The following is a 26,917-nucleotide window of genomic DNA, read 5'->3' on the forward strand; positions in this document are numbered from 1 at the left end:
TTACTCCTTGTGCTATCCTCTATTTTATCGGTACTAATCCCATATTGCCTCAAAATCCTGGAATATAGAGAACTGTGGGAAACATTCATCTCCCTCTGTGTGAGGAAATTTCTCACCTTGGTGCCGACTGGGCCACTCTTACTTTGAGAATTTTTCTGGACATCTGATACAAGGGCACATCCTCTTATCTGCCCTGTAGGAATTTTACATGTTCCAGAAAACCTCTCTTTTGGTTTTATACTCAGTGTAGAATGGGAACAATTGGTTTAATCTCTCCCCATATGATCCACCCATCTGGCCTTCACTCCACTCCCCCTATCGGAAGTATAATCATCCCCAGGAAAAGAAACCAGCGGCACATAATAGTTATGGTGTGGTCTCACCAGAGACTTACATTGTTGCAGTAAGACATCTCAAATATCCTTGCACATCAGAACTATTTACCCAACTTTACTGCACATCATTTGATATATTTGACAAAATCGGTGAAATTCGGATGTTGAAACACGAGTTGACCCCCAACACAGTCCATGGGGGGTTGAGAGTTCCCAGATGTATGAAGATTCACTCCGTTTTCTCATGTTGAGGGAAATCTGGTCACCCAGGCGATACTTGCTGACTGAGTTGGAAATGAACTGCGGCAGTGGAAAGGGATCATGATGAGACTTTGCTTCACAAAAATGATCTTTAATACACAATCAGGTTGCGGATCACAGTTCACAGTGCAGACCAAAATGGATGAACATTTGGGAGCAGATCGGGTAAATCAACTAATGGAGAGCCCACCCCGAGATTTTGGCAGGGTGACAATTGACAGGATTTGAAAACTACACAGGCAATAAGAGCTATTCCACGTGTGGTCAGGTGACCCACTAAAGTGGGAAGACCAGAATATATCTGTATGAAGTTATACCAGTTGAATTAATTGAGTCCAATTGTCTCTGCGCCTTTGCTCACTGGCAATTCAAGTACAAACGCATTTTCTCCAGTAGTTGCACGGTCTGCCTGCAGCAAGTCTTGAGAAGCACCAGCAAAATGAGTAGATTAAATCTCAAATACAAAACCTGCAACGCCCCGACCATTTGTGAAGTTTTTGCTGAGCCCAAGAGAATCTTGAAAGTAAACATATAACAATTACCCTAGTTCCTAACAAGAACCACCAAAAAAGTTATAAGGCTAGTGTTTCTGTCTTTTAAGTATGGGACACTGTAGGACTTGGCAAAACAGACCAGCAAATAAAATTTTGGTGATGAAGGGCAATAACAAATTAATTAATGGACAAATTGGAAAAGTAACGGAGAAGGGAGCCAGTCGCAGATCCTGAGTGCAATCTGCTTCGGGAAAGCTGAGAAGACAATCAATTTCAACTTGACTGTACATCTCCATTGCTTCCTCTGAACCTTCGGTAAGTTTGGTCAGGTCTGGCAGTGTGTACTTTTACATGGATGAAACCCAGGAATTGCCACCATATTGCTCACAGCTGGCTTTTATTTGCCTCTCCATCATCAATAGGTAAGCACAAATGCATCAGCGCTGCCTGCATCTGCGCCTGCATGACAAACACTTGTCTCACACTCTCTCAGTGAATGCGTCGCCACCTAGTCTCCACCTCTCTGCCTGCGACCGCACTGCCCACACCCGGATGAGTGATGCCATGTTCTTGTGACTTGTTTTGCATTACCTGTAACTTTACTCTGAGTGTGTAGCTTTCCATTATCCCTAGCAGTTTAACTTGGCTGCATGGGTAGCCTGACCACTGAGTAAGTTCAACCCCATTTCCAGGATCCGAATGCATTATTTACAGTGACATATGAGTGCAGTACTGAGGGAGTGCGCCATTGCTGAAGGAGTCACATTTGGCTGTTTGGGTAGACAGTTCTGGTGTCTTAGACAGCAGTCATCTCTCAAAAACAATCATAGGTCATTTGCAAAGGCAGGCAGCTAAAGCTACCAAATGTCTGCCTCAGAATCAGCATCAGATCTTACTGCCCAAATCAACTCTGCCCCTAAACAGTGGATAAAACCTACTTTTATTTTCTTCTCTGTACTTCAGAGAATGACTTCAGAGAGGTCAACAGCTGTGTGATGCATGTAAAACAAGATGTGGCAAAATAAAAACAGACCAGGTCTCTATCTTTCGGTTAAATTTTGCACAAATTATATTGTGTAGTCATACAAAATGACACTTGAGACAAACTGTACACCAAGTCAGAGCAACGTTGATCTGACATGTCGTGTGTGTGTGTGTGTGGCAGTGCTCCAGAGCTCACAACACTAAAACTGCTGGAGTTTAACAACAAACACTGCTGCCAGCTGTACAAAAATGAAAAAAGGAAAGGTTTCTGCATCTCCCAGGGCCAGATTCTTGCACGGGCCATTCGCACAAGGTTCGTTTGAAAGACTATACACGCCCCAGAGCAGCTAGAGTAAAATCCCATCTCTCAGTGCTGCTTCCTCATCTCCCTCTGGTGCCTCTGATCGGTCCTCGTCGTGACGGTGGTACCGAGTTCTTCCCACTCCGGCTCCAGTTGGGCCCGCCCCTAGCTCCACCCCGGGGGGGAGGTCCTCCTGGGCCAACAAATGCCTCATCCCGTGGGAAGCCGTCGTGTCTATCTCCCTCGTTCGAGTTGGAGCGGCCAGGTTTGGACATTCGCAGCGACGCTGATGGGCCTCCTCGTCCTGTAACACAGCCCATTACAAGCACAGGTCATTTCAAGTCCCAACACGTTGTTCACATTGAGTATCTCGTAACAAGCATCACTGCACAAGCAACAATGCCAAACCGGCCCACACAAACGTCCTTCCTCGGTGCCAGCAACCCTGGTTCTATCCTGTCCTCGGTCACTGTCTGTGTGGAGTTTGCACGTTCTCCATGTGGGTTTCCCCTGGGTGCTCTGGTGTTCTTCACTGAACAGGTGAATGGTAAATTCTGAGGGAAATTGATGAGTAGGCAGGATGAAATGGATTGATATAGGGTTAGTTTAAGTGGGTGGTTGATGATCAGTACACATGGTGGGCTGAAGGTCTAGTTTCCATGCTGTATCTCGCTATGGTTTTACGTCAGCTGCACACCTGCCTGTCCTAAGCAAATAACAAAAGGCATCTCTTCAAAAGTTACATGAGATTAAGAGGTCAAGGTTAGGCACTTTATTCAGCGACCAATGAGCCAGTAAAGTTTCCAGTCAAGACCAAGCCCTCCAATTGAGCAACTCTTCCCTATCCATCAGACAACTGTGGGTCTTGGATACTGGTGCTTTCTGTACATTTTTTATAGCAAAAGGGGGCTACCCTTGCCATCATTCATGGTTGTTGTGCTGCTTTATAATGGCAATTTCCAATCAATCTCCCTCTGAAGTAAATCCTGCACAGGTTAGACAAAGTAGATCTGACAGTTTCATCTTGGCTGGATGCGCACATTTCAAAATCTCTTGGTGCCTGTCCATGAATGGACAACCAACGGCATCCAAATCTTCCCCATCAGCCACCAGGTTCTCTTTTAACAATAATCTGGCACCCCTGGCTTTTCCGTTGACCAGTGGAATTTCCAGACTCGTGGATATTATTTCCAGTAATACCTAAACACACTTTTATGTCACTATTTTAAACATCACGTAACCATATAATGAATAATTTTAACAATCCTGGTAAGTTTTAGAGGGAGCAAGATATATACCACGTCTACCCATGTCCCTGATGTACCGGACCCCACCACCACTTTAGACCCCCGTTTATATTTTAGAAGCCTGAATTAAAATTAAAAATCAGGATATAAAAAGGAAGTTCATGTTTTGCGTTGGAATAATTTAATCTTCAGGATACCGGGTAAGCTTCACAAACATTTTCAACACTGAGATTTACTGAGAGAGGGGCAGCTTCCGACACAGCTGTGGACAATCCTAAGGGTGTGCACATGAATAATATTATGACTAGGACACAGGGACAGTTCGCCTTGACAACACCACCTTCTACTGACAGTGTTCAGACTGTAGATGACAGAGATATCCCCCTGAACAAACCTGGTTCTCTGACAGGTTCGTGGATTTCTCCGCGGTCCCCTCTGCCACCCCAGCCGTCGCGTTGACCTCCTGGAGACAATGGCCTTTTCTCAGACTTACGGCCACCTTCAAATCGTGGGAAGTCATCATGGCCAGGTAGGGGAAGAAGACCCCCTCGCCCACCTGCAGAACAGTTCAGCACATTAGACACTGAAAACGAAGCAACTTCCATCATTGTCAGGGGCCAGGGCATCATTTGTGCCTCGCTATCAGGGATTGTCAGTACTTGTTCAGGATGGGTGGAGAAGTTGACAGTGTGGATGGAGGGAACCAGTTTCCACTGAAGTGAGAGCCCAGAAGGAGGGACATGGCCTGAAGCTAGAGCAGGCCATTCGCTGTTGGTCACAGAAGCTCTTCATGAAGGTCTGTAGAAATCCAAAACTACCTTTCCTTAAAAGGTTGTTGGGACTACAGGTCATAAAAAAATGTAGGTTTTTGTTGAGTTAGGATACCAATTGTTATAGTTGCATTAAAGTTAAGATAAAGATCAGTGATAATCTGATTGAATAGTGATGCAAACCAGAATACTTGATATCAATTCAGACACTGGGACACGGTTAGGTCTTCGAGAGGTTGCTTTATAAATTTGCCCAAATTTCGGTCTACTTTGCTGCACATTAGGGCTTGTAACCCGTATCTGTTGAAAATGCAGGTTATAGGGTTTATTAGTACGCGTAACCACATACACATTTGAACTCATTTTTAAAGTGCTGCACATTTGTGAAGATAGATACTATTTGTAGACGTTCATTGTACCTCGCATCACTCCACGGCCACGCCCTCTAACTGCTGGATCACGACCCCTTGCATTCTCCTCTGTTTGGTTAAACTCATCGTCCCCCATGAAGTCATCCATGTTGATAAAAGCTTCTCTCCCCCGTGGGCCACATCCATCGTGACGAGGTCCCCCTCGAACCGGCCGGAACCTTGAGAGAAAATGTTCTGAGTCTCACTCATAGTTCTTAGTTTGACTGAACGAAGCAGTTGCAATACTTTCACACCTCGCCATGACAGCAAACTGCTTTGAGGTCAGATTATTGTCTATACTTGAGTTCAGAAGAATGAAAAATATTTCACCAAAACACATCATTTCTTGAGAAGCTTGGCAGGATAATAGAGATACATAGAAAATAGGTGCAGGAGGAAGCCATTCGGCCCTTTGAGCCAGCACCGCCATTCAATGTGATCATGGCTGATCATCCACAATCAGTACCCCGTTCCTGCCTTCTCCCCATAAACCTTGATTCCGCTAGCCCAAAGAGCTCTAACTCTCTTTTGAATGCATCCAGTTAGGCGGCCTCCGCTGCTTCTGAAGCAGAGAATTCCACAACTCCCTGGGTGAAAAGGTTTGTCCTCATCTCAGTTCTAAATGGCCTACCCCTTATTCTTAAACTGTGGCCCCTGGTTCTGGACTCCCCCAACATCTGGAACATGTTTCCTGCATCTAGCGTGTCCAATCCCTTAATAATTGTATATGTTTTTATAAGATACCCTCTCATCCTTCTAAATCCCAGTGCATACAAGCCCAGTCATTCCATTCTTTCATCATGACAGTCCCGGGAATTAACCTCGTGAACCTACGCTGCACTCCCTCAATAGCCAAACAGCTAAATGTCCTTCCTCAAATTAGGAGACCAAAACTGCACATAATACTCCAGGTGTAGTCTCACTAGGGCCCTGTACAACTGCATAAGGACCTATTTGCTCCTATACTCAACTCCACTTGTTATGAAGGCCAACATGCCATTTACTTTCTTCACTGCCTGCTGTACCCGTATGCTGATATTAACTTCCCGCCCTCTCAGGTAGCACCACAACCACTTTTCATTCAGTCTCTCCTGGTCTTCGCCCTATCACAGACACTCTCCTGTTCTTTCCACCTCTTCCAAGAGCATGTTTGATTTCCAACTTTTCTTAATACTGATGAAAAGTTATCTACCTTAAATGTTGACACACTTGGATACTGACTAACTTGCTGAGTATTTTCAGTCACTTAATATATTCAAAGCGAGATCAATGTGAATCAAGGAATATGGTAGAACATGAAGATTGATGAGGATCAGCATGCTGGTCCTAGCCTGCCCATGTAGTGGAGCAAGCTCAGGCTTTCCGCTGCTGTATTTACATTTTTATTTACACATTTGAATGGACACATTTGGCACATAACATAAAGATTTTAGGGTCATTGTTTTGTGATTGAATGTTGGGTCAGTATCTCATTGTGTTGCTTAGTATTAGAGTTGTGGTCATATAGCTCGGAAACATGCTGTTTGGCTCAACTTTCCACACCGACCAAGATGCCCGTTTACACCTGCGTCAGCTACTTCCTTGGGCAGCTAGTTCCATATATGTACAACCCTGTGTGTGGAAAAGCTGCCTCTCAGGTGCCTATTTAATCTTTCTCCTCTCACAAAACCTATTCACTTCTGTTCTTGATTACCCAATCCTGGGAAAAAATGGTGTGCATTCACTCTCCCATGCCCCTCATAATTTTACACTCCTCCACAAAATCACCTAATTCTCATGCACTCCGAGGAATAAAGTCCTAGCCTGCCCAACCTCTCCCTATTACTCAATCCCATGAACCTGGAAAATCTACCTAAATCTTGTTTGTACTCTTTCCAGCCTAATGGAGTATTTCCCATAGCTGGGTGATCAAAATGGAACACAATATCCAAGTGCAGCCTCACCAATGTCTTGTACAACTGCAACATAATGTCCCAACTTCTATAATCAATTCCCTGACTGATGAAGGCAAGCATGCCAAAAGCCTTTTTCACCCCGTCTACGTGTGGTATCACTTTCAGGGAACTTGGTATTTGTACTGCCAGATCCTTCTGTTCTACGACACTCCCACAGACCCTGCCATTCACTGTGAAAGACCTACCTTGGTTTGACTTCCCAAAATCCACACCTCACACTTATTCTCATTGACTTCCATGTGTCATTCCTTGGCCCACTTACCCAGTTGATCAAGATCCTGCTACAATTCTTGATAACCATCTTCAGTGTTTCAGATACATCTACTGTCATACAGCACGGAAACAGGCCCTTTTGCCCAGCACAATGTGCTGACCAAAGCCCCCTCCCTGACCTAATCTAATTTGCCTGAATTTGGCCCAATTCCTCCTATCCATGTTCCTGTCCAAATGTCTTTTAAGCATTGTAATTGTACCTGTCTCTATCACCTCCTCTGACAGCTTATTCCATATGTCCACCAACATTATAGATCACTTAAGGGATCCCAATGGATTTATGCACAGTGGAACTGGAGATATTATGACCTATAAAGCACGTAATTACTTTCAAATATTCTTGAAATTACTTGCAGTTTAATTGTTTAGCTAATGAACAATGTACAATGAAACATGATTAGAATTCAAAACCAACCTTGACATGAACTCAGGATTACCTTTTAATCTTATTTTTACTTTTATCTTAATGGACACCACAAACAGAAGATGGCTCAAGAATAAGGGTCCATGCCTAAATTTCCACACTAGTTACTTATGCTACTGTGGTTATGAAGGGCAGCAGAATGCAAGCTGGATTCTTTGTCGACACCTGTGGCACACTGCTCATTGCAAGTCAGAGGTACAGCAGTTATACTTGCATAAGGTACCAGTAATACATCTAGGTTACAAATAGTTAGAGCCATCAGTTCTACATACTCATCTTAAATCAACTGTGCACATTAAATGATCTTGGTGCTTTGGTGTAGAATTTATTGATTAATGAGGAAACCTGCACATTATCAATTCATTTCATGTTCTCCTTATTTTCTGGTTTCAAAAGCTGCTCCGATGATGCTTTGGCGTATGCCAAAGTTTTAAGAAATCTGTGGGGGTTAGCGAGCATTTTGATGGCAAAACTCGTCATGAGTGAATGTACATGTAGAAATAATTGTTTCAATCCAAGTAACTGGCTGCTAATCTTGATCCATTACAGGAATTTTTGAAAATAGTAAATGCACCTGTGCATAACAACGAACATAGGTGTTATCAGCGCAGTTCCTTGATTTTGGCTTTGTGGACTGTCAGCATGGACCATGTAGATGACCTTGGTCACAGAGTGTTATCTTCAAAGCCAGCCCAGTCTTCAGATGTCATGAAAATTAAAAATTCAGTTATCAGCAGTTTAGTACTTGTCCTATTGCAGGGGATGTAGATTATTGGGGATGCATGATGCATCTTTTCACATATCTTCTTGAAGATCAGGGTGCTGCTTCTTCTGAAGAAATACTTCAATTTCAAGAACTGTAAATAATTCAGGAAAGAATTTGCCTGCTTAACCCTTTTGTAATTTCATTTTACCCAATCTGAATTGAGTTTGTGGATTGCTTATAATGCTTCAGCGAATAAACTACTCATACTTCTGATGACTACCAGAAGTATCTGACATGGCTGATGCTACCCTCTGAAGTGATACAAGGTACAGAATTCCTGCATGGTATCTTGTTCTATTTAAGAAGTTCACAGCTCATCTTGAGTAAGCGATTCCAGAAAGCAAACACTTGCCAGTGGTGCAGGTAAAATATGGGGACAAGGCTTAAACTGGAACAATGAATGCACTTTACCGTTGTCTTGAGTTAATAGTCCAGCTACACATGGGTCTGGTTTTGTGCTTGGCTGTGCCCAGCAGAATTTGATGAAGTGCTTCCATTTCCAATTTCTCATAGGGTCCAGGGGAGCACTTGGTGGGCATTTAAAATTTGATTTGCAAGTCAACACAAAAACACTTATGAATCTCAAATTGATCACATGGCCAATGCCACTAGCCAAACATTGCCATCTTGATCCAAAACCTGCTCAAATCTTTAGAAGGAATTTTGAGGCATCTGCCCTAACACTGATTTGGAGATATAAATGCTGACTGCCCCCCATGAAGTGGAGACAGGCTATCCCTCACAAGCTATTTTTGTGCCTACCCACAATTTGCAGGGCCATCCTTGAAGAGACTGAGATTAATTGTAACAGGGAGAAGATTCATACTCATAAACTTTCCAAATTTCAGCTATGATTTTAGTTACATACAGTGTTTACTATGAACTATATACACCAATAATTCACGGAACTGGAAGGGTCCATTTATCCCCAGCTTCAGTTGCTACATCAATCCTCATTCTCTCTCGAAGACTGAACCATTTCTACGAAGGTCATACTTCTGAAAATCTAATAATGGACTAGATCGTTATCAGAATCACCTCCACAAACATTCGAGAAGTTTGTGCAGAGGTTTGTTCATCACCTCCTCAAATAGATTCTAGAAGTTTGAGCAGTGTAATCTTGTTCATCGAATACCATGATGATACTATGTTACTTGTGTTGCTCAAATCTACGTTTTCAACATATTATGGAATGTCTTCAGTTTTTTGGAGGATTGAATTTTAGACTCTCCAGGTTTGCATGTTTTTTTAAACAGTAGAGAATATTGACTTCCAGTCCTCTGGTAGTGGATTATTTATGGAATTCTAAAAATGTCAAAACATTGATGATATATTTCCTTGCCTATTGTGTTACAATTATGTACCATGGTGCCCCAGAGCCTTCCCATTTCTGTGACAACATTTTCTTTACTAGCTTTTTGATGTTGCATATGCATGTGTCTGTGCACCAACTTGTGATCAATGGTATTAACGTTTCCTTTCGGAAAATATGAGTCCACGTACTATATTTTCATTAATCATTTAATTCAACGTACCCATTGGGTATCTCACGTACAAGTAATATAATTGTCATTCTCTAGCTACCTGCTGTGATTTGTTTGAGCTACAATGCTGCTTGAAATGCACTGTTAGGCGATGGAAGGTTGAAATGATGGATTCAATCTGGATATTAGTTCAAGTTATGTAACATGAAGTACAGGAAAGAAATAGAAACAAAAAGGTGCAGGAATAGGCCATTCGGTTCTTCGAGCCAGCACCTCCATTCAATATGATCATGGCTGATCATCCAAAATCAGTACCCTGTTCCGGCTTTCCCCCATATCCCTTGATACCCTTAATCCCAAGAGCTACATCTAACTCTCTCTTGAAAACATCCAGTGAATTCCACAGATTCACAACTCTCTGGGTGAAAAAGTTTTTCCTCATCTCAGTCCTAATTTCCTCATCTCAGTCCCCTTATTCTTAAACTGTGACCCCTGGTTCTGGACTCCCCCAACACCGGGAACATTTTCCTGTCCAATACCATGTGCACTAATTTTGCACATTAATCTCTTGTGTGGGACCTTGTGATATGCTTCTTGAAAGTCCAGATACACTACATCCACAGACTCTCCATTATCCATTCTACTTGTTACATCCTCAAAAAATTCCAGAAGATTAGTCAAGCATGATCTCCCCATAAATCCATGCTGACTTTGACTAATCCTGTCACTGCTTTCCAAAAGTGTTGCTATAACATCTTTAATAATAGACTCAAGCATCTTCCCCTCTACCGATGTACGGTTAACTGGTCTATAATTCCCCATTTTCACTCTCCCTCTTTTCTTAAAAAGTGGAGTACATTGGCTACCCTCCAGTCCACAGGAACTGATCCAGTCGAGAGAACATTGGAAAATTTTCACCAAAGCATCCACAATTCCAAGGCCACCTCCTTGAGTACCCTGGGATGCAGACCATCAGGCCCTGAGGATTTATCTGCCTTCAGTCCCAACAGTTTACCTAACACCATTTTCCGACTAATGTGGATTCATTCAGTTCCGCTCTCTCGCTAGATCCCTGGTCCCCTAGTATTTTCGGGAGATTGTTTGAGTCTTCCTTAGTGAAGACAGGACCAAAGTACTCTTTGATTATTCTGCCATTTGCTTGTTTCCCATTATAAATTCACCTGTCTCTGACTGTAAGGGACCTACATTCGTCTTCACTAATCTTTTCCTTTTTACATTCCTACAGAAACATTTAGTCAGTTTTTATATTCCCCGCAAGCTTTCTTGCAATCCCTTTTTTCCCTTCTTAATTAACCCCTTTCTCCTCCTCAGTTCTAAATTTCTCCCAGTCCTCTGGTTTGCCACTTCTTCTGGCCAATTTATATGTCTCTTCCTTGGCTTTAACACTATCCTTGATTTCCCTCGTCAGCCACGGTTGAGCCTCCTTCCCAGTTTTATTTTTTCGCCAGACAGGGATGAACAATTTCTTGAGTTCATCCATGAGGTCTTTAAATCTTCGCCTTTGAATTTCCACTGTCAACCCTTTAAGTAGAATTTGCCAGTCTGTCCTAGCCAATTCCCATATCATACCTTCAAAGTCTCCTTTATTCAAGTTCAGGACCCCAGTCTCTGAATTAACCGTGTCACTCTCCATCCTATTGCAGAATTACTCCGTACAGGTACACAACCTTTTATCCGAAAGCCTTGGGACCAGACACTTGTCGGATTTCGGACATTTTCGGATTTCCGAATGGAAGATTTTTAGCGTAGATTAGGTAGGTAGCGCGGGCGGCTTGAAAAGTCTGGAGCAGCTGCCTCCTCCCCGGAGACCGGGAGAATCATTGCATAAATGTTAGTCAGTTAGTTTGGAGGGATTTTATGTGGTGGTGGTGGTGGAGTAGGGGTGAAGGGGGAAACTTTAATTCTTAGTCCCCTACCTGGTCGGCGACTCCCAACCTCGCAGAGCTGGGGGCTCCGTCCGGCCGCGGGCAGCGCCGGTTGGAGTTCCGACCCCGGCAACTCTACCCCTGGCTGCGCGGCTCCAAATCCAGCGACACTCCAACATTCGCGTAGCTGGGGCGTCCGGCCGCGTTGGATTTGGAGCGCCTCGCAGCCAGGGGTAGAGTTGCCGGGGTCGGAGCTACAACCGGCGACGCCCGCAGCCCCACCGGCCACAGCGCTGCGGAGCTTACTGCACGGCGACCCGGTAAGGCATTGACTGCTCCCCGCCTCTCCGACCAGGTAGGGGACTAAGAATTAAAGTTTACCCCTTCACCCCCCCCCCCTTCACATAAAAGCCCTCCAAACTAACTGACTAACATTTAAGCAATGATTTACAGATGTTTAAGCGTCTCCCGGTCTCCGGGGAGGAGGCAGCCGCTGCAGTAATACAGACCTGGGTTGACCGTGGGTCGTTTCGGGTCAAGTTTGGCGCCAAACGCGAGCTTTGGTGCACAGACGACATCTAGAAAAAATGGCCGGTTTTTGGAGTTTTTCGGTTTCCGGAACACCGGATAAAAGGTTGTGCACCTGTCTTATGGTCATTGTTGCCTAAGCGGCCTTGCGCAACAAGATCGCTACCTAATCCTTCCTCATTACACAATACCCAGTCTAGGATGGCCTGCCCTCAAGTCGGATGCTCTACATATTGGTTAAAAAACCCATCACGTATACATACCAGGAAATCCTCCTCAGCACTGTTACCAATTTGGTTGGCCCTATCTACATGTAGATTAAAGTCACCCATGATAACCGCTGTACCCTTGCTGCACGCATCCCTAATTTCCTCCTAGATGCTATCCCCAACCTCCCAACTGCTGTTTGGTGGTCTGTATACCACTCCAACAAGCCTTTTCTGCCCTTGACTATTCAGTTCTACCCATAACGATTCTACAGCATCCAAGCTAATGTCTCTCCTTGCAATTGCATTAATCTCCTCTTTAACCAGCAATGTCACCCCACCTCCTCTTCCTTTCTGTCGATCCTTCCTGAATATTGAATACTCCTGCATGTTTAGCTCCCAGCCTTGGTCACCCTGGAGCCATGTCTCCATAATTCCGACTATATCATATCCCTCAACTACTACCTGCGTATTCAAATCATCCACCTTCTTTCAAATGCTCCTCGTATTAAGGCACAAAGCTTTCAGGTGAGCTTTTCTTATCTCCCTTCTACATTTTGCTTTTGTCCTCCTTTTATGGCTCTCTATCTCCTTGCATTGGGTCCCACTCCCCTGCCCTGTTAGTTTAAACGTGACAATTCCTAGATTCTCTTTCCCGTTAGCTGCACAGATACGCTGCCACGTTGTTGATTCCACCCCCGCGCTTTTTGGTTTAAACCTACCCGTGAAGGAGAAACGTGTGTTATGGTGTCAGGACATCAACCTAGCCCTTCACATCGGCAAGACAAATGAGTTGATTGTTGATCAATGGAAGCGAGAACTAAACAAAATCCTATGCTCAACCATGGAGCAGCTGCAGAGATCTTCGACTGTTTCAAGCTTCTACTCATTCATATCACCTAACCTGGTTCCTTCCAACTGATGCAGTGATCAAGAAAATGCATCAGTGTATTTACTTTCTTAGGTATCTGAGAAGAATCAGTATGCCCACAGGGATTCCCTCCAACTTCTACAGATGTGCCGTGGAAAGCATTATGGCGGGATGCACCTCAAATTGGTACTGCAATTGCTCTGCTCTCGTCCGTCTGAACCTGCAGAGAGTGATAAACAGCCCAATCACAGGCTCGTCACTTTCTTCACAGTGCATTGCATCAGGAAGGCTGAAAATATTGTCAAGAATGCCTGCCATGCTGACCATTCCCTTTTCCCTCTTCTACTTTCTGGGAGAAGATGCAGATTGAAAGCTTGGATGTCCAGACTCAAAAACTTCTTTGCCACTGCTATCAAGTTCCAGAACCAATCATCTCTTTCATATCCCATTCCCAGAGGTGTTGCCTTGTACCCTCACTATTAACTCTACCTCATTCGCTTATTGCTATTGTACTTTAATTTTTTTGTACTATAATATTGCACCATTCTGTGGTTTTACACTCATCAGTGTATTTATCGTTACACTATACACGGTATACTCTGCGAGCTGTATCTGAACAAGAAATTTCATTGCACCCTGGTATATATGACAATAAACTAACACGATCTGATGATTTTTTAAATCCAGTTCAGTATACAACTGTGAATAAAAATAAAGAATTCTTGATTAAATAGAACTTCACCTCAGTCTCCCACTCAATAATTGTTGGAAATTTGTTCCCACCTGTCATCTCTCCGCCCACGAAAACGTGCTTCTTCAGGCTCCCTCGGGAATCGCTCTTCCGGGGCTTTCCTTCCGTCCCAACCTTGGGGTGGACACCGACCTGGGCCCCTCTGCTCCGGGTCCCCAAATTCCCTGTACTCCTGATCAGGAGGAAAATCCCGCTGAGGACCAGGACCCCTTCGCCAACCCTCCTCATGAGGGTTCGGACCCATACGGTTCTCAAACTCCCGCGGCCGGTGACCGAATCGCTCGTCCTTGCGGAAGTCATCGTGGAATTGATCGGGTCCCTCAAAACGATCGTGGTAGTCCTGTGGTGGACCTCGCCTCTCTGCAGACCCTCTGTTATCGCGGTGATCCCCCCAGTCCTGGGATCCCCTGAAAGGAGGTCCTCGCTCAGGGTCCCGCTCGGCACTATGATCTCGCCTCATTTCTTGCGAATGGCCTGTGTGATGGTTTGGTGGACCATGAGAGTCACCTGTCAGGGTAAAATTAATTGATTTAATTCAAAAAGATAAATTACATAGGCACAAAAGTCAGATCTGTCCAACTTATTTATCAAGCCAAATGTGCAATGTAAACAGCAATTACAGCTCATTGTAATGCTGAAAGACCAATGCAGCAAGAAAAATTTGTAACTCAAATTGTCATCATTGTCTACAGTATTTTTGAAACATAGGCAAGGAAGTCACCATCTAACATCTTTCTTCAGATGGGTAGGGGACTTAATCCTCAGCACTGAGCAGTTCTGTGACACCTGTATCGAGTGGGCTGCCAGAGTCCTGAGTGACCTAACAACAATACTGGGTCTGGGACAGATGAAGCCACAATCAGCTCTTGGAAACACGTGCATCACCTTGCCCCCACTAATCCAACTGCCACAGATTCCCTTGTGCATTGCATCACCATTCGTGGCGTCCCTCTCCTACCCTGATACACAATGTTTTTTTCACCATATAAATGAGACTGATCAACAAGTCAAGCAATTTAAAATGAGACATCTTTCAGTACACATGTACACTTTACTACTATCTGTAACCTCATGATGGGCACATTCCCCATTACATCATTGCCATCAAACCAGAGAACCAAGCTAGGTTCAAAGAGAAGAGTGGGACAAAATGCAGGCAGCAGAACTAGACAGTCAGTTCCAAGAATAATTATAAGGCAATATGGAAATGGCCCACAACATGCCCATGACAAAGGAAATTAATGTTTCAGGTAGTGGGGGGGGGGGGGGGGGGCTCAAGTTTTGGCAACATCTTCAGAAATCTTCTCTGGACTCCTCCCAGCTTACAGATATCCTTCCTAGTAGGGTGACCAAAAATGAACACAATACTCCAAATGTGGCCTCGTTTTGCACAACTGTAACATAACTTTCCAACTTCTGCACTCAATACCCTAACTGATGTAGGCCAATGTAACTCATAATCCTCTCCAGTAACAGAGGTTACGCTCACTGGTCTATGGATCCAAGGTTTTGCAGCTTTTCTTAAATAGAGGCGCATTAACCACCCTCCAGTCATCCAGCATCTGACCCATGTGTAAAAATGATTGAAATATCTAATCCGGCCCCTTCAATTTCTTCTCGAGATTCCGACAGCATCCTCTGATATATCTGATCAGGCCTGGAAGATTTAACTACCTTCAGATACCCGAGGATATCTAGTACCTCCTCGACCATAATAAACTGTTCTCAGAGTCATGCAGCATGGGAATAGGTCCTGCAGTCCAATTTGCTTATGCCAACCTAACTACACCACCTGTCTGTCTCAGCTGCCTGCATTTGGACGATATCTCTCTAAGCCTTTCCGATCCATGTACCTGTTCAAATCTCTTTTAAATGTTGTTTTGTCTCCATTAACTATCCCTAGCTTTCATACTTTTTTTCCATGAAAGTTGTGACTTAGCATTTCAACAAGATAGGGAAGGGGAGACAAGGGTCCAGATGATTCAGAAGTCTCTGTTCACTGCAACTTTGTCAATCAGGAACTAGTTTCAGTGGTTTGGCAGGCTTGTTATTTTTCTTATGAAGGTATTGGCCACTGTGCAGAGCAGGAGAAGCAAGATCTTCATAGCACCCATTATATGAAAGCAATTTACTTTCAATATAGCCAGCACTAAGTATTGGTCCCTTGGGAACTGTCTGGGTAGATGAGTACCCAAGGGAGGACAAGAGTGTCCTTGAGTGAAGGAAATCTCTCCTAATCGTTGAAGAATTAATTAACTGCCATTCAATAAACATGTGAAAATGGGACTTGAGTTCCAGAAGCTCACTTGTTACCAAGGTGAGCAAGCCAGAACTGTCCTGCGGGTCTGCTTTGGTGTTGTGCCTCAGTTTTAGACAACGCTTTAGTCATTGGAAGATGCTGAGCAACATTTAGAGGAGAAATCTGAAATGAAATACATTTAAAACTGTGACAGAGATCGTAACATTTGACTCATAAAGCCCACTCTGGGCCTTTTTTACATGCATGTTGAAGTTAGTTTCCAGCTGTCACACCAACTTTCTGAGTACCCTACACACAATAATCATTCCCTTTTGTCACAAGTTAAATGCTATTTCACAAGACAAATTTAATAATAAATCAGAATTTCCATGCTTTAATAACCATTATTTACAATATTATTTAACAAGGAAGTTAGAGGTTTGAGAAGACGACCACCATTTAAGTTTGTCGAATAAATCATTCCATGTGCCCTGCTGCACTTCTCACCTTTGCTTGGCCCAGGACCAGCAGGCCCTTGATTGGATGCAGGCAGGCGAACTGGTCCCTGCCCCACCATCAACAACGGTGGCACTTGGTTTGAAGCCTTTTGTTAAAAGAGAATAAGAAATGAGTCAAGTGTGAGAAAAGGGTACATTTAAAGAAAACTGTTTTATAAACAAGACTCGACAGAATTCAGATGACACACAAACAGCAGGGAAAGCACTACATAAACTCAGTTTGCACCTCAATCTTTTGTAAAACCGAACTTGGTTTAAAATTGGTCTGTGTATATACAGTGCTTTAATTATCATTCTGTATAAACACAAATCTAACTTTTCATGTTAATGATCTGAAGGTGCAGATGTTGAGATGGAATTGAATCACAGGATAGTTAGGGCCCCAGAGGGTGAATTGATAGGTTTTAGGAGGCACATTTTTAGTTATAGTTGAATAAATAAAATAAACTTGGGTCAGAAAGGGGCGTGTACATCATGAACTCTAATCCACATATCCCAATTCACCTGCAACTTGGAGCAACAGAAAATGGGCAAGTTTAATAAATGTCCACTTTCAGTACCTCTAATTACTGGACACACAATATTATACAAATATTGTAAAAAAAGTGAATCATTGGATTTTCCTAAATCTCACAAAAATATTCTCTGCAAAAAAGTCAACAGAAATATCAAATTTGCCTTCCAATGATTTTTATTGAAGTTGAAAGATCATGTGAACACATTTCATCATCCTTTTGTTTGGGGTGCTGTGCTGTTACACCATATGCCACTTGATCTCTATAAACTGTTGTCACAGTTGAAATCAATAAACTAAATTACATGCACTCTAGCTCCCAGCAACGGACAGATTTGGCAGATCTGCCTAGAGTATTGTGCAGCTCTTTCCAAAAGGCTATTGGCACCCTCAAGATTGTTGATAGCTTACTATGCAAGTATAGGAGAGGTCCAATAATACCCAAACATTGGCAAGGTTGGTATTCAATATGACTATACATGTCAAAGTTAAGTTATTAGAAAGGAGCCTTTTCCAGAATTAACATGAATAATATGGTGAATGTTTCCAAAATATATTAATGTAATGGAAAGACTAGAATCTTCAGCAATATGCTGTTGGATGTATTTAATAAGATTTTTGTTTTAATTCTGTCAGTCATTAATACTTATAATTCAGAATAGTCCATGTTTTTAAAAGAGAAGATAGTAGAAATGGAGGAGGTAAGCTAGATATTTTCACAATACACCCTGCTGATCAGAGGTTGTAAAGAAAGTCACTGAATTGTTTAAGTTACACAAACTATTTGGAATTGTCCATTTAAATCAAAATGGAATTAATATGATCAATCCTGGGAACTTCATGGTTAAAGGTGGCCAATGTCAATCATATCTATGCAAAATATGTCCCCAATTCTATAATACTAAATTACACAAGAAGCATGCTTTTAGGCAGTAACCTTATTACAATTCTGATAAATATCCAAAAGGATGTCACATTTAATGAATCATTCTGAAGCACAGTAACATCAACTCACAGCACTATTAAAATACCTAAAAAAATCCCATAACACTTCACAGGACAATTATCACTGATGCCCAGCCCCCTAGAAGGAAAAATGAGGACGTGTCCAAAGTGATCAAGAAGTACATTTTAACAAAGGTTTTAAAAGCAGAAATGGAAATAGGGCGATGGAGGGGGTTTGAAAAGCAATTATAGAATTTCAGGCACTGAGATATGAACGGAAGGTTTCTGCTAAATTTGTCAGAACTGCATGGATGCAGACAACTCAGAGGACATTACACTGAACAATAGCATAAAGCCATGAAAGGATTTGTAACCAACAATGGGATTTTTCAAATAGGTGTTGCGTAGCTGAGATCTGTCGTAGGTCAGCAAGCACAGGAGTGCCAGCTGAACCAGGTTAAGATGGGGCAGCAGGAGTGAGCATAAAAGCCAGCCAGGAGTGTGTGGAACTACAACCATTCTGCAAGCAATACAGTAGCTAGTTTAGATATGGCCTTACTAAAACACTAACATGTTTCATGGCATGGTCGGCTGCCTTTTCAAACTTCACCATAGGAACTTTACCACCCATCAGAACTAACATTGGTTTATTGTTGATCTGTAAACGATCACAGTCAACAAGGTGATGAAGACCTCCCACAATGTTTCAATGGACAGTCGTTCAAGATTCTCAATATAGACTTTGATCTGCAACATTCTGACCCATTTACAAATTGATTCATCAACCAGTATAGCAGGGAACAAAATATGATATCCAAAAACACAAAACAGAAGCTGCGGAATTAAAAATTTAATTCAGAATATAATGAAAGTGTCACATTGTTCTACCAACCGTAGGCTTGGCGATCGCTTCGCAGAACTCCGCTCGGTTTGCAATAACCAACCTGATCTCCTGGTGGCTCAGCACTTCAACTCCCCCTCCCATTCTGAATCCGACCTTTCTGTCCTGGGCCTCCTCCATGGCCAGAGTGAGCACCACCGTAAATTGGAGGAGCAGCACCTCATATTTCGGTTGGGCAGTCTGCACCCAGTGGTATGAACATTGACTTCTCTAATTTCAGAGAGTCCATACTTTCTCAGCTCTCCCTCAGCTTGCTCCTCCTCTTCCTTTCTTCTTCTCGCCCTCCCCACCCTCATATCAGTCTGAAGAAGGGTTTCGACCCAAAACGTTGCCTATTTCCTTCGCTCCATAGCTGCTGCCTCATCCGCTAAGTTTCTCCAGTATTTTTGTCTACATTGTTCTACCATCCTATTTCATTCACGACTGCCTTTTAGGAAAGAAATGGGACTTAAAACACAAAGGAATGTGATTGAGAGAACGGGTAAGGGGAGGGGTTGAGAATGGGCAATGAGTCCACAGGGTTCCAGGTGGCCTTGCAAAAAACACATACATGGAGTAAACAGAAATAAATTAGATTTGAGAAGTGGACCACTGAGCCATCCATTCTCGGCCAGAGGGAGTACAGAGAAGGTTCACCAGACTGATTCTTGGGATGGCAGGACTTTCATATGAAGAAAGACTGGATAGACTCGGCTTGTACTCGCTAGAATTTAGAAGATTGAGGGCGGATCTTATAGAAACTTACACAATTCTTAAGGGGTTTGACAGGCTAGATGCAGGAAGATTGTTCCCGATGTTGGGGAGGTCCAGAACAAAGGGTCACAGTTTAAGGATAAGGGGGAAATCTTTTAGGACCAAGATGAGAAAAACATTTTTCACACAGAGTGGTGAATCTGTGGAATTCTCCACCACAGAAGGTAGTTGAGGCCAGTTCATTGGTTATATTTAAGAGGGAGTCCCTTATGGCTGAAGGTATCAGGGGGTATGGAGAGAAGGCAGATACAGGATACCGAGTTGGATGATCAGCCATGATCATATTGAATGGCGGTGCAGGCTCGAAGGGCCGAATGGCCTACTCCTGCACCTATTTTCTATGTTTCTATTTGAACTCTTAAAACTCAAAAGATAAATTAATCAGGTTTGAGTTGTTAATCTGCCCAATGTAGGTTCGATATACTTTGATTATGTGTACCACTGTCTGTGTAAAGCAGCTGGCAGCAATCAACCCTGGGCCAGAATGTCACGCTTTCGAGCTCCTCAATATGTCCTGGGCGCATAAAAAGGCTTTTATTTACTGTATTGTCACACTTTAGAACTGACGTTATAGCATTTTGCCGAGATTAGGTCATTCACTAATTGCAACAGATTTGTAGATTTTCCTGTTGTATTGTGCAAGATCGTTCTTTGCGCACAATATAACTGCATCCATCATAGATTTTTCAGATGAAGCAGTTCCACAGACTTCATTCATTAATTGGTTTATTGTACCGTTAGAATATTGCCAGAAATATTGAAGAAACTTGAATGTGAAACACGTGGAATATCAGTGAAATATTAAAGCCATATTTTTAATATATTTTGGTGGTGTCATTAAAGTGAACTCTTTATTTTTTGAATAACCTTTACTTCTGCACAGTAACATTTATCCTAAATTGTGCCAACACACTTTCCTCCTCTGCAAAGTGCATGCAATTGTCTAGAAGAACGGAGATTAAGTACATAAAGCAAGTAAATTTTTCATCATAGTGCCTGTCTCGTTGAAATATGCTCTGGGATTCATTCTGCACTTGGCCTCTCCGATTGGCATTCCAAGAACCGGTTCAAACTGCCAAAAGGTTTCCCGATGGGCCTCGGCTGTGGACTGGGAACACAGCTGGAGGCCCTTATTGAGGCTCCGCGGTCTCGATACCTCCCAGATTGCCGCGTAGAAGCCCGGGTCAGGGCCCGGTCGGGGCCTCATGGGTAGAAGCTTGGGTCGGGCGCAGCGGCCGACGGAGCCCGCGGCTGGAGCCCAGGTCGGCACCACGGAGACGTGAAGTGGGGCGTCGACAGGGGAGAGGCCTCAGCGGTGCAAACACGCGACGATGGGGCCTCGGTGGTAGTGAAGCATCGCGACGGCGTCGATGCCTCGCGGGTCGACCCACGGCCGATGAGAACATGGAGAACCATCGTGAGGGAAAGATCAATGGACAATGGGGGGGGGGGGGGGGGGGGGGGACAAGGGACAATGAATGGGGTCTCGGCGAGCGGGAACAGCTGTGGTGGGGGAGAGGGGGGACAAAAGGGGGAGACAGTGTGCTTTGCAACTTTGTCAGCGCCGTAGGTGGCTGCAATTTGTACACATTGTGTATGCAAGCAAAGAATCTCACTGTGCTTAGTCACATGTGACAATAAAGTATTCCAAATTCTCCTATTCCTATTTACTATTTTAGGAGTTAACTTCCTTAAAATGTAGCAGTGCAAATTTTATTCAGCAGTTTAGTGATTTCAATCATCCAGGCTGAAGAACGTTTGATTAAAATCCCCATCGTTTGCTAAGCCGTTATCGGTTTTGAACAATTCATTAAAACATAATAGGTATGAGCTTCCTTGGATTTTCAATTACTGTGTATTACGTATAGATATGGCTTCTGTAACACCTACTCAACACAGAATAGCTCACCTGGTTAAAAGGCATTCTAGGTCCATCACCCAGCAATGATGGCTTGGCTGGCTGTTGGAACGAAGAGGTTTGATGAGGTGGCCCTTGTGTGTTTGAAGCACCATGCTGAGAATGTGGTGGTCCTCCTGGTGCACACCCTGGCCCTTGGGGTCCCTGCGGTCCTTGCATTCCCTGGGGATGTCCTTGTATTCCCTGCTGAGGTCCCTGCATCGGAGGGCCTTGCATTCCTCTTGGACCTGATGGTCCTTGCATTCCTTGTGTCCCAGGTAATCCTTGGGGCCCTGGATGGCCTTGTGAACCTGGATGGCCTTGGGGCGCTGGATGGCCTTGTGAACCTGGATGGCCTTGGGGCCCTGGATGGCCTTGTGAACCTGGATGGCCTTGGGGCCCTGGATGGCCTTGAGGCCCTGGATGTCCTTGTGAAGCTGGATGACCTTGAGGCCCTGGATGTCCTTGAGGCCCTGGATGTCCTTGTGGGATGGCCTTGAGGCCCTGGATGTCCTTGTGAACCTGGATGACCTTGGGGCCCTGGATGACCTTGGGGCCCTGGATGACCTTGGGGCCCTGGATGACCTTGGAAGCTGGATGTCCTTGGGGCCCTGGATGACCTTGGGGCCCTGGATGACCTTGGGGCCCTGGATGTCCTTGTGAACCTGGATGACCTTGAGGCCCTGGATGTCCTTGGGAACCTGGATGACCTTGCTGAGCATGTGGTCCTTGCGGTCCTTGTGGCCCAGGGTGGTTTTGGGGACCTGGAAAACCCTGTGAAGCATGTGGTCCTGGGTGGCCTTGGGGTCCAGGGTGGCCTGGGGGTCCTGGGTGAACTTGAGGGCCTGGGTGCCCCTGAGGTCCAGGGTGGCCTTGAGGCCCTGGATGCCCCTGGGGTCCAGGGTGCCCCGGAGGTCCAGGGTGACCTCCTGGACCATGAATTCCTTGTGGTCCAATAGGCCCCTGCATTAGTGGGGGTACTTGAGGACCCATTTGTCCTGGAGGTGCTGGTGCTCTGAAATTGCCTTGCAGTCCTGAATGTCCAAGAGGCATGTTCATCTGCATCTGTTGAGGTGGATGTGCCTGCTGAAAGGCTTGTGGACCTTGTGGAATAAATCCTTGCCCTGGAAAGGTCTGTGATGCCATGGAAGGTCCTTGTTGTTGCTGCTGAACTTGTTCAGCCTGTTTCTGTGCCATTCTCTCAATCTTCAGTTGCTGCGCAGAAGAAACGTACATAAAATATATATATTTTTGCAATTTGGAAACATATCACAGATAACAATATCTAAAGAATAATTTAGTTTGGCATGAAAGTCTATTACAGGATTACATAATGGAAGCTTCCATTGCTTTTAGGGGACTAAAACAATGCAAATGTTCTTCTAATTTTCTTCTTCTGTCTCCAATCATATCAGAAACATTTAAGCTTTTGGGAATTGTTTTACTGTCTGGGATACAGCGCGGAAACAGGCCCTTCGACCCATCGAGTCCGCACCGACCAACAATCCCCGCACACACTATCCTACCACTGTCTGGGGACAATTACACTTATACGAAGTATACAAACACAAGCCAAATAACCTACAAACTTGTGCGTCTTTGTACCGTGGGAGGAAACCGAAGATCACAGAGAAAACCCACGCGGCCACGGGAAGAAAGTACAAACTCTGTACAGACAGCACCCATAGTTGGGATGGAACCCAGGTCTCCGGCGCTGCAAGCGGTATAAGGCAGCAACTCTACCACTGCTCCAACCTACCACCCTTCCTTTGCTCTCTGACTTCCCAAGCTTATAAAATCATTGTGCACATCTATGATATCAACATCTTGACTTGCCAAATTAATCCCCTCATCTCCCACTTTAAAAAAAGTATATTATCCCATTAGTATTTAACCAATCTGTAGCAAAATATTTTTAAATGGCAAAAATCATCAAAAACAAATGGACAAAATGTCCAAAAGTTGTAAACTTCACATTAGCTGGAAACCATGAATGACAAAGTGGCAAATTATAGTTTGAAAGTGTTCTCTAACCTCCAGAAGCAATGGATTGGTGTACTGCAGGGCAGCCATCTCCTGCTCAATTTCTGCTTGAGATTTCTTCTTTTCATCCTTTTTCTTCTCTTCTGTTCTCTCGATTTTTGGCTCCTCAACAGGGATTGTGAGAACCTTGTTCTGAGACCATGCCTGTGGATGAAAGAAAAACATTCTCGCAATGAAATAAATCTCCCATCTTCAAATCGCTTATCCCCCCCATCCCATGTTTCCATTTCTTTAAATTCCCATTACTTCACTCAAAGTGTTTATAAATAGAGCAAAAGGTTTCGTTCGCTGTCGTTCAACAGTGCTACTTTTCTACTGGAGGCATGAATTAATCAATTAATTATTTAATTAATTAGTTTATTGGCCTGGTATTCACATACAAGGAATTTCCCTTGGTGCTCCGCCCGCAAGTGACAACATGACATACAGTGACAGCTGGAATGACACATAATCTAAATTATCTAAATGGTGGTTATTATCTAAATGGTGGCCGATTGGGAAAGGGGGAGATGCAGCTAGACCTGGGTGTCATGGTACACCAGTCATTGAAGGTAGGCGTGCAGGTGCAGCAGGCAGTAAAGAAAGCGAATGGTATGTTAGCTTTCATTGCAAAAGGATTTGAGTATAGGAGCAGAGAGGTTCTACTGCAGTTGTACAGGGTCTTGGTGAGACCCCACCTGGAGTATTGCGTACAGTTTTGGTCTCCAAATCTGAGGAAGGACATTATTGCCATAGAGGGAGTGCAGAGACGGTTCACCAGACTGATTCCTGGGATGTCAGGACTGTCATGAAGAAAGACTGGATAGACTTGGTTTATACTCTCTAGAATTTAGGAGATTGAGAGGGGATCTTATAGAAACTTACAAAATTCTTAAGGGGTTGGACAGGCTAGATGCAGGAAGATTGTTCCCGATGTTGGGGAAGTCCAGGACAAGGGGTCACAGCTTAAGGATAAAGGGGAAATCCTTTAAAACCGAGATGAGAAGAATTTTTTTCACGCAGAGAGTGGTGAATCTCTGGAACTCTCTGCCACAGAGGGTAGTTGAGGCCAGTTCATTGGCTATATTTAAGAGGGAGTTAGATGTGGCCCTTGTGGCTAAGAGGATCAGGGGGTATGGAGAGAAGGCAGGTACGGGATACTGAGTTGGATGATCAGCCATGATCATATTGAATGGCGGTGCAGGCTCGAAGGGCCGAATGGCCTACTCCTGCACCTAATTTCTATTTTTCTATAAAACATTGTGTCAATGGCACAATACAGTCTGTCATTTAAATAAATAAGTTGAACAATATGCGAGGTGCTCATTTTGGGAGTAAGACATCCCACATTCTCGCTCTTAACTGATATAAACTCCTTCTCTCAATGTTACAAATCAGGATGGTAACCAGGATCCAAAATCATTTCTAAACTGCTTTGGGGTATCCTGAAACATGCAAAATTTAGTAGAGTTTCCTGCAAGTCAATCCAAATAAACCAGTATTACAGCAGTGTCACATAGGATTGAACTGTATTGATTTTGACTGACCTGCTGGAACTGTACAGGAATTGGCTTTGCATAAGGGACTTTCTTCTGTATCACTTTCTTTTGATCCTTCAACATCATTTCATCCATGCCCCAGTCCAATCCAGGAATTGCCATCTCCACTTCATTCACCTCTTCTTTGCCTACAAAAAAAACACATGCTTTATAAGGCTATGAAACTCGACAGAATATTTTTAAAATATTTTTGGAATGACTCATTTCAACACATTCACATACCATATATGCAGCCAAAATCTATTTAAATGGAGGAACTGCTGGAACCTTAACAGTACCAGTCAAAGGACCGTTAACCCCCTCAATAATTATATATTATTTGGGCTGTCAATTAATCACAGTATGATTAGCACAACTGAAAATGAACATTTATTAAAATGTCACTGAGAGAAAAGCAAATTTTAAAATTAATCAAGATTTACTATGCCAAACCCATATTTCCTCTGAAGCCTAGCCATTATTTTGTGGCTGACATGTTCACCTCATCCTCCCCATCAAGTGTCAGAGACTCCCCATCAAGTATCACAGATGCCCGACCTGCTTGCCAATTTATGAATAATGGCGGACTTCCTCCTCCAGAGGTTTTCATGCCGAATGCATCAGCCGCGCCATAATAATTTTTTTTCAGTGAATTTTGCATCATGTAATTAGTCCTTAATAGTGCACAGTTCTAAATTTAAATCAATGTCAGCCACTATCTGATTGCTTGGCCCACGACAAGTTAGTAAAAACTTTCAGCACACAATGTGAAGCTTCAGTCTCCTGGTTGTAAATGTTTAAATTATTTGTAGACTACTTACAGGTCTGTTCCAGCTCCAAGGCTTGTTTCAGTTGCTCTGGAATGCCCATCCCAGGAATATTGGACAGACTGTTTGGCTCAATGTCATCTGTGGAATTCCATAGTAAATAAACGTTCAGAATTTTTACAGAGTTCCATCTTTCTAAACTATTGCACTTTTATTCCTCTGTGACCACTCTACATGGTGGAGGAGCATTATAAACTATCAAATGTATAAAGTTTAAACCACAAAGTTTATAAACATAAAGAAAGCTTTATAAACGGTTGCAAGTAACATTTACTGCACAGAATGAAGTAGGAGAATTCAGAATCGGGACTCTCTTGACTCTCTTTCCTGGGAGCAAACAGAAATCCAATGAAAAGGGAAGAAAGAATACATCTCCCAAACTATCTCCTCCACCTTTTTTCTCCTGTGGCAGAATTGGGGTGTCCTACATTGGCAGAACCCAGAGACATGGAGTCATTCCCAGCCCTGTGAAACCTAGTACGAGTATGAGATTGTAAACATCTTTGGTGCTTGTTGACTATCAGATCAATAATTGGATAAATCATATTCATTATTATTATTATTTTTTAATTCTTTATTTCGAACAGAATAAAAAAAATAAAAAGCAAGTGTGAAACAGCATACAAAAAACAAAACAAAAATATTTATAAAGTGTCATAAACAATATCTATAAATAAATGAAATCGTATGTGTACGAAAAGGAGCAGGAAGAAGCCAAAGCTTACTAATTCCCACCCCTTATTCAACTGCTTATAATTATCTTATACAAATATAGCAGCTATGTGTACACCATATGTACACCAGCAGCTATATGTAC

General features: G+C 43.4%; 1 protein-coding gene across 3 annotated transcripts in view; it reads right to left on the minus strand.

Moving 5' to 3' along the window:
* Positions 1-2,135: 2,135 nt before the first annotated feature.
* Positions 2,136-26,917, minus strand: part of wdr33 (WD repeat domain 33) — a 98,621-nt gene continuing 73,839 nt past the window's right edge. Inside the window, exons 13-23 of one of the 3 annotated variants that reach the window (XM_055645991.1) lie at positions 26,095-26,181; positions 25,283-25,422; positions 23,748-23,900; positions 22,334-22,928; positions 22,097-22,195; positions 21,726-22,060; positions 16,693-16,789; positions 13,979-14,453; positions 4,812-4,981; positions 4,017-4,178; positions 2,136-2,679 (exon numbers count right to left, since the gene is read on the minus strand). In XM_055645991.1, the coding sequence (XP_055501966.1) occupies positions 2,456-2,679; positions 4,017-4,178; positions 4,812-4,981; positions 13,979-14,453; positions 16,693-16,789; positions 21,726-22,060; positions 22,097-22,195; positions 22,334-22,928; positions 23,748-23,900; positions 25,283-25,422; positions 26,095-26,181 (2,537 nt within the window). In that variant the 3' untranslated portion in view covers positions 2,136-2,455. Of the gene's footprint in view, positions 2,680-4,016; positions 4,179-4,811; positions 4,982-13,978; positions 14,454-16,692; positions 16,790-21,725; positions 22,196-22,333; positions 22,929-23,747; positions 23,901-25,282; positions 25,423-26,094; positions 26,182-26,917 lie in introns of all 3 variants that reach the window. The other 2 variants (XM_055645990.1, XM_055645988.1) reach the window with 2 other exon arrangements.

Source organism: Leucoraja erinacea, chromosome 14 (genome assembly GCF_028641065.1).
Source record: "Leucoraja erinacea ecotype New England chromosome 14, Leri_hhj_1, whole genome shotgun sequence".
In the NCBI taxonomy this organism is placed as follows: Eukaryota; Metazoa; Chordata; class Chondrichthyes; order Rajiformes; family Rajidae; genus Leucoraja; species Leucoraja erinaceus.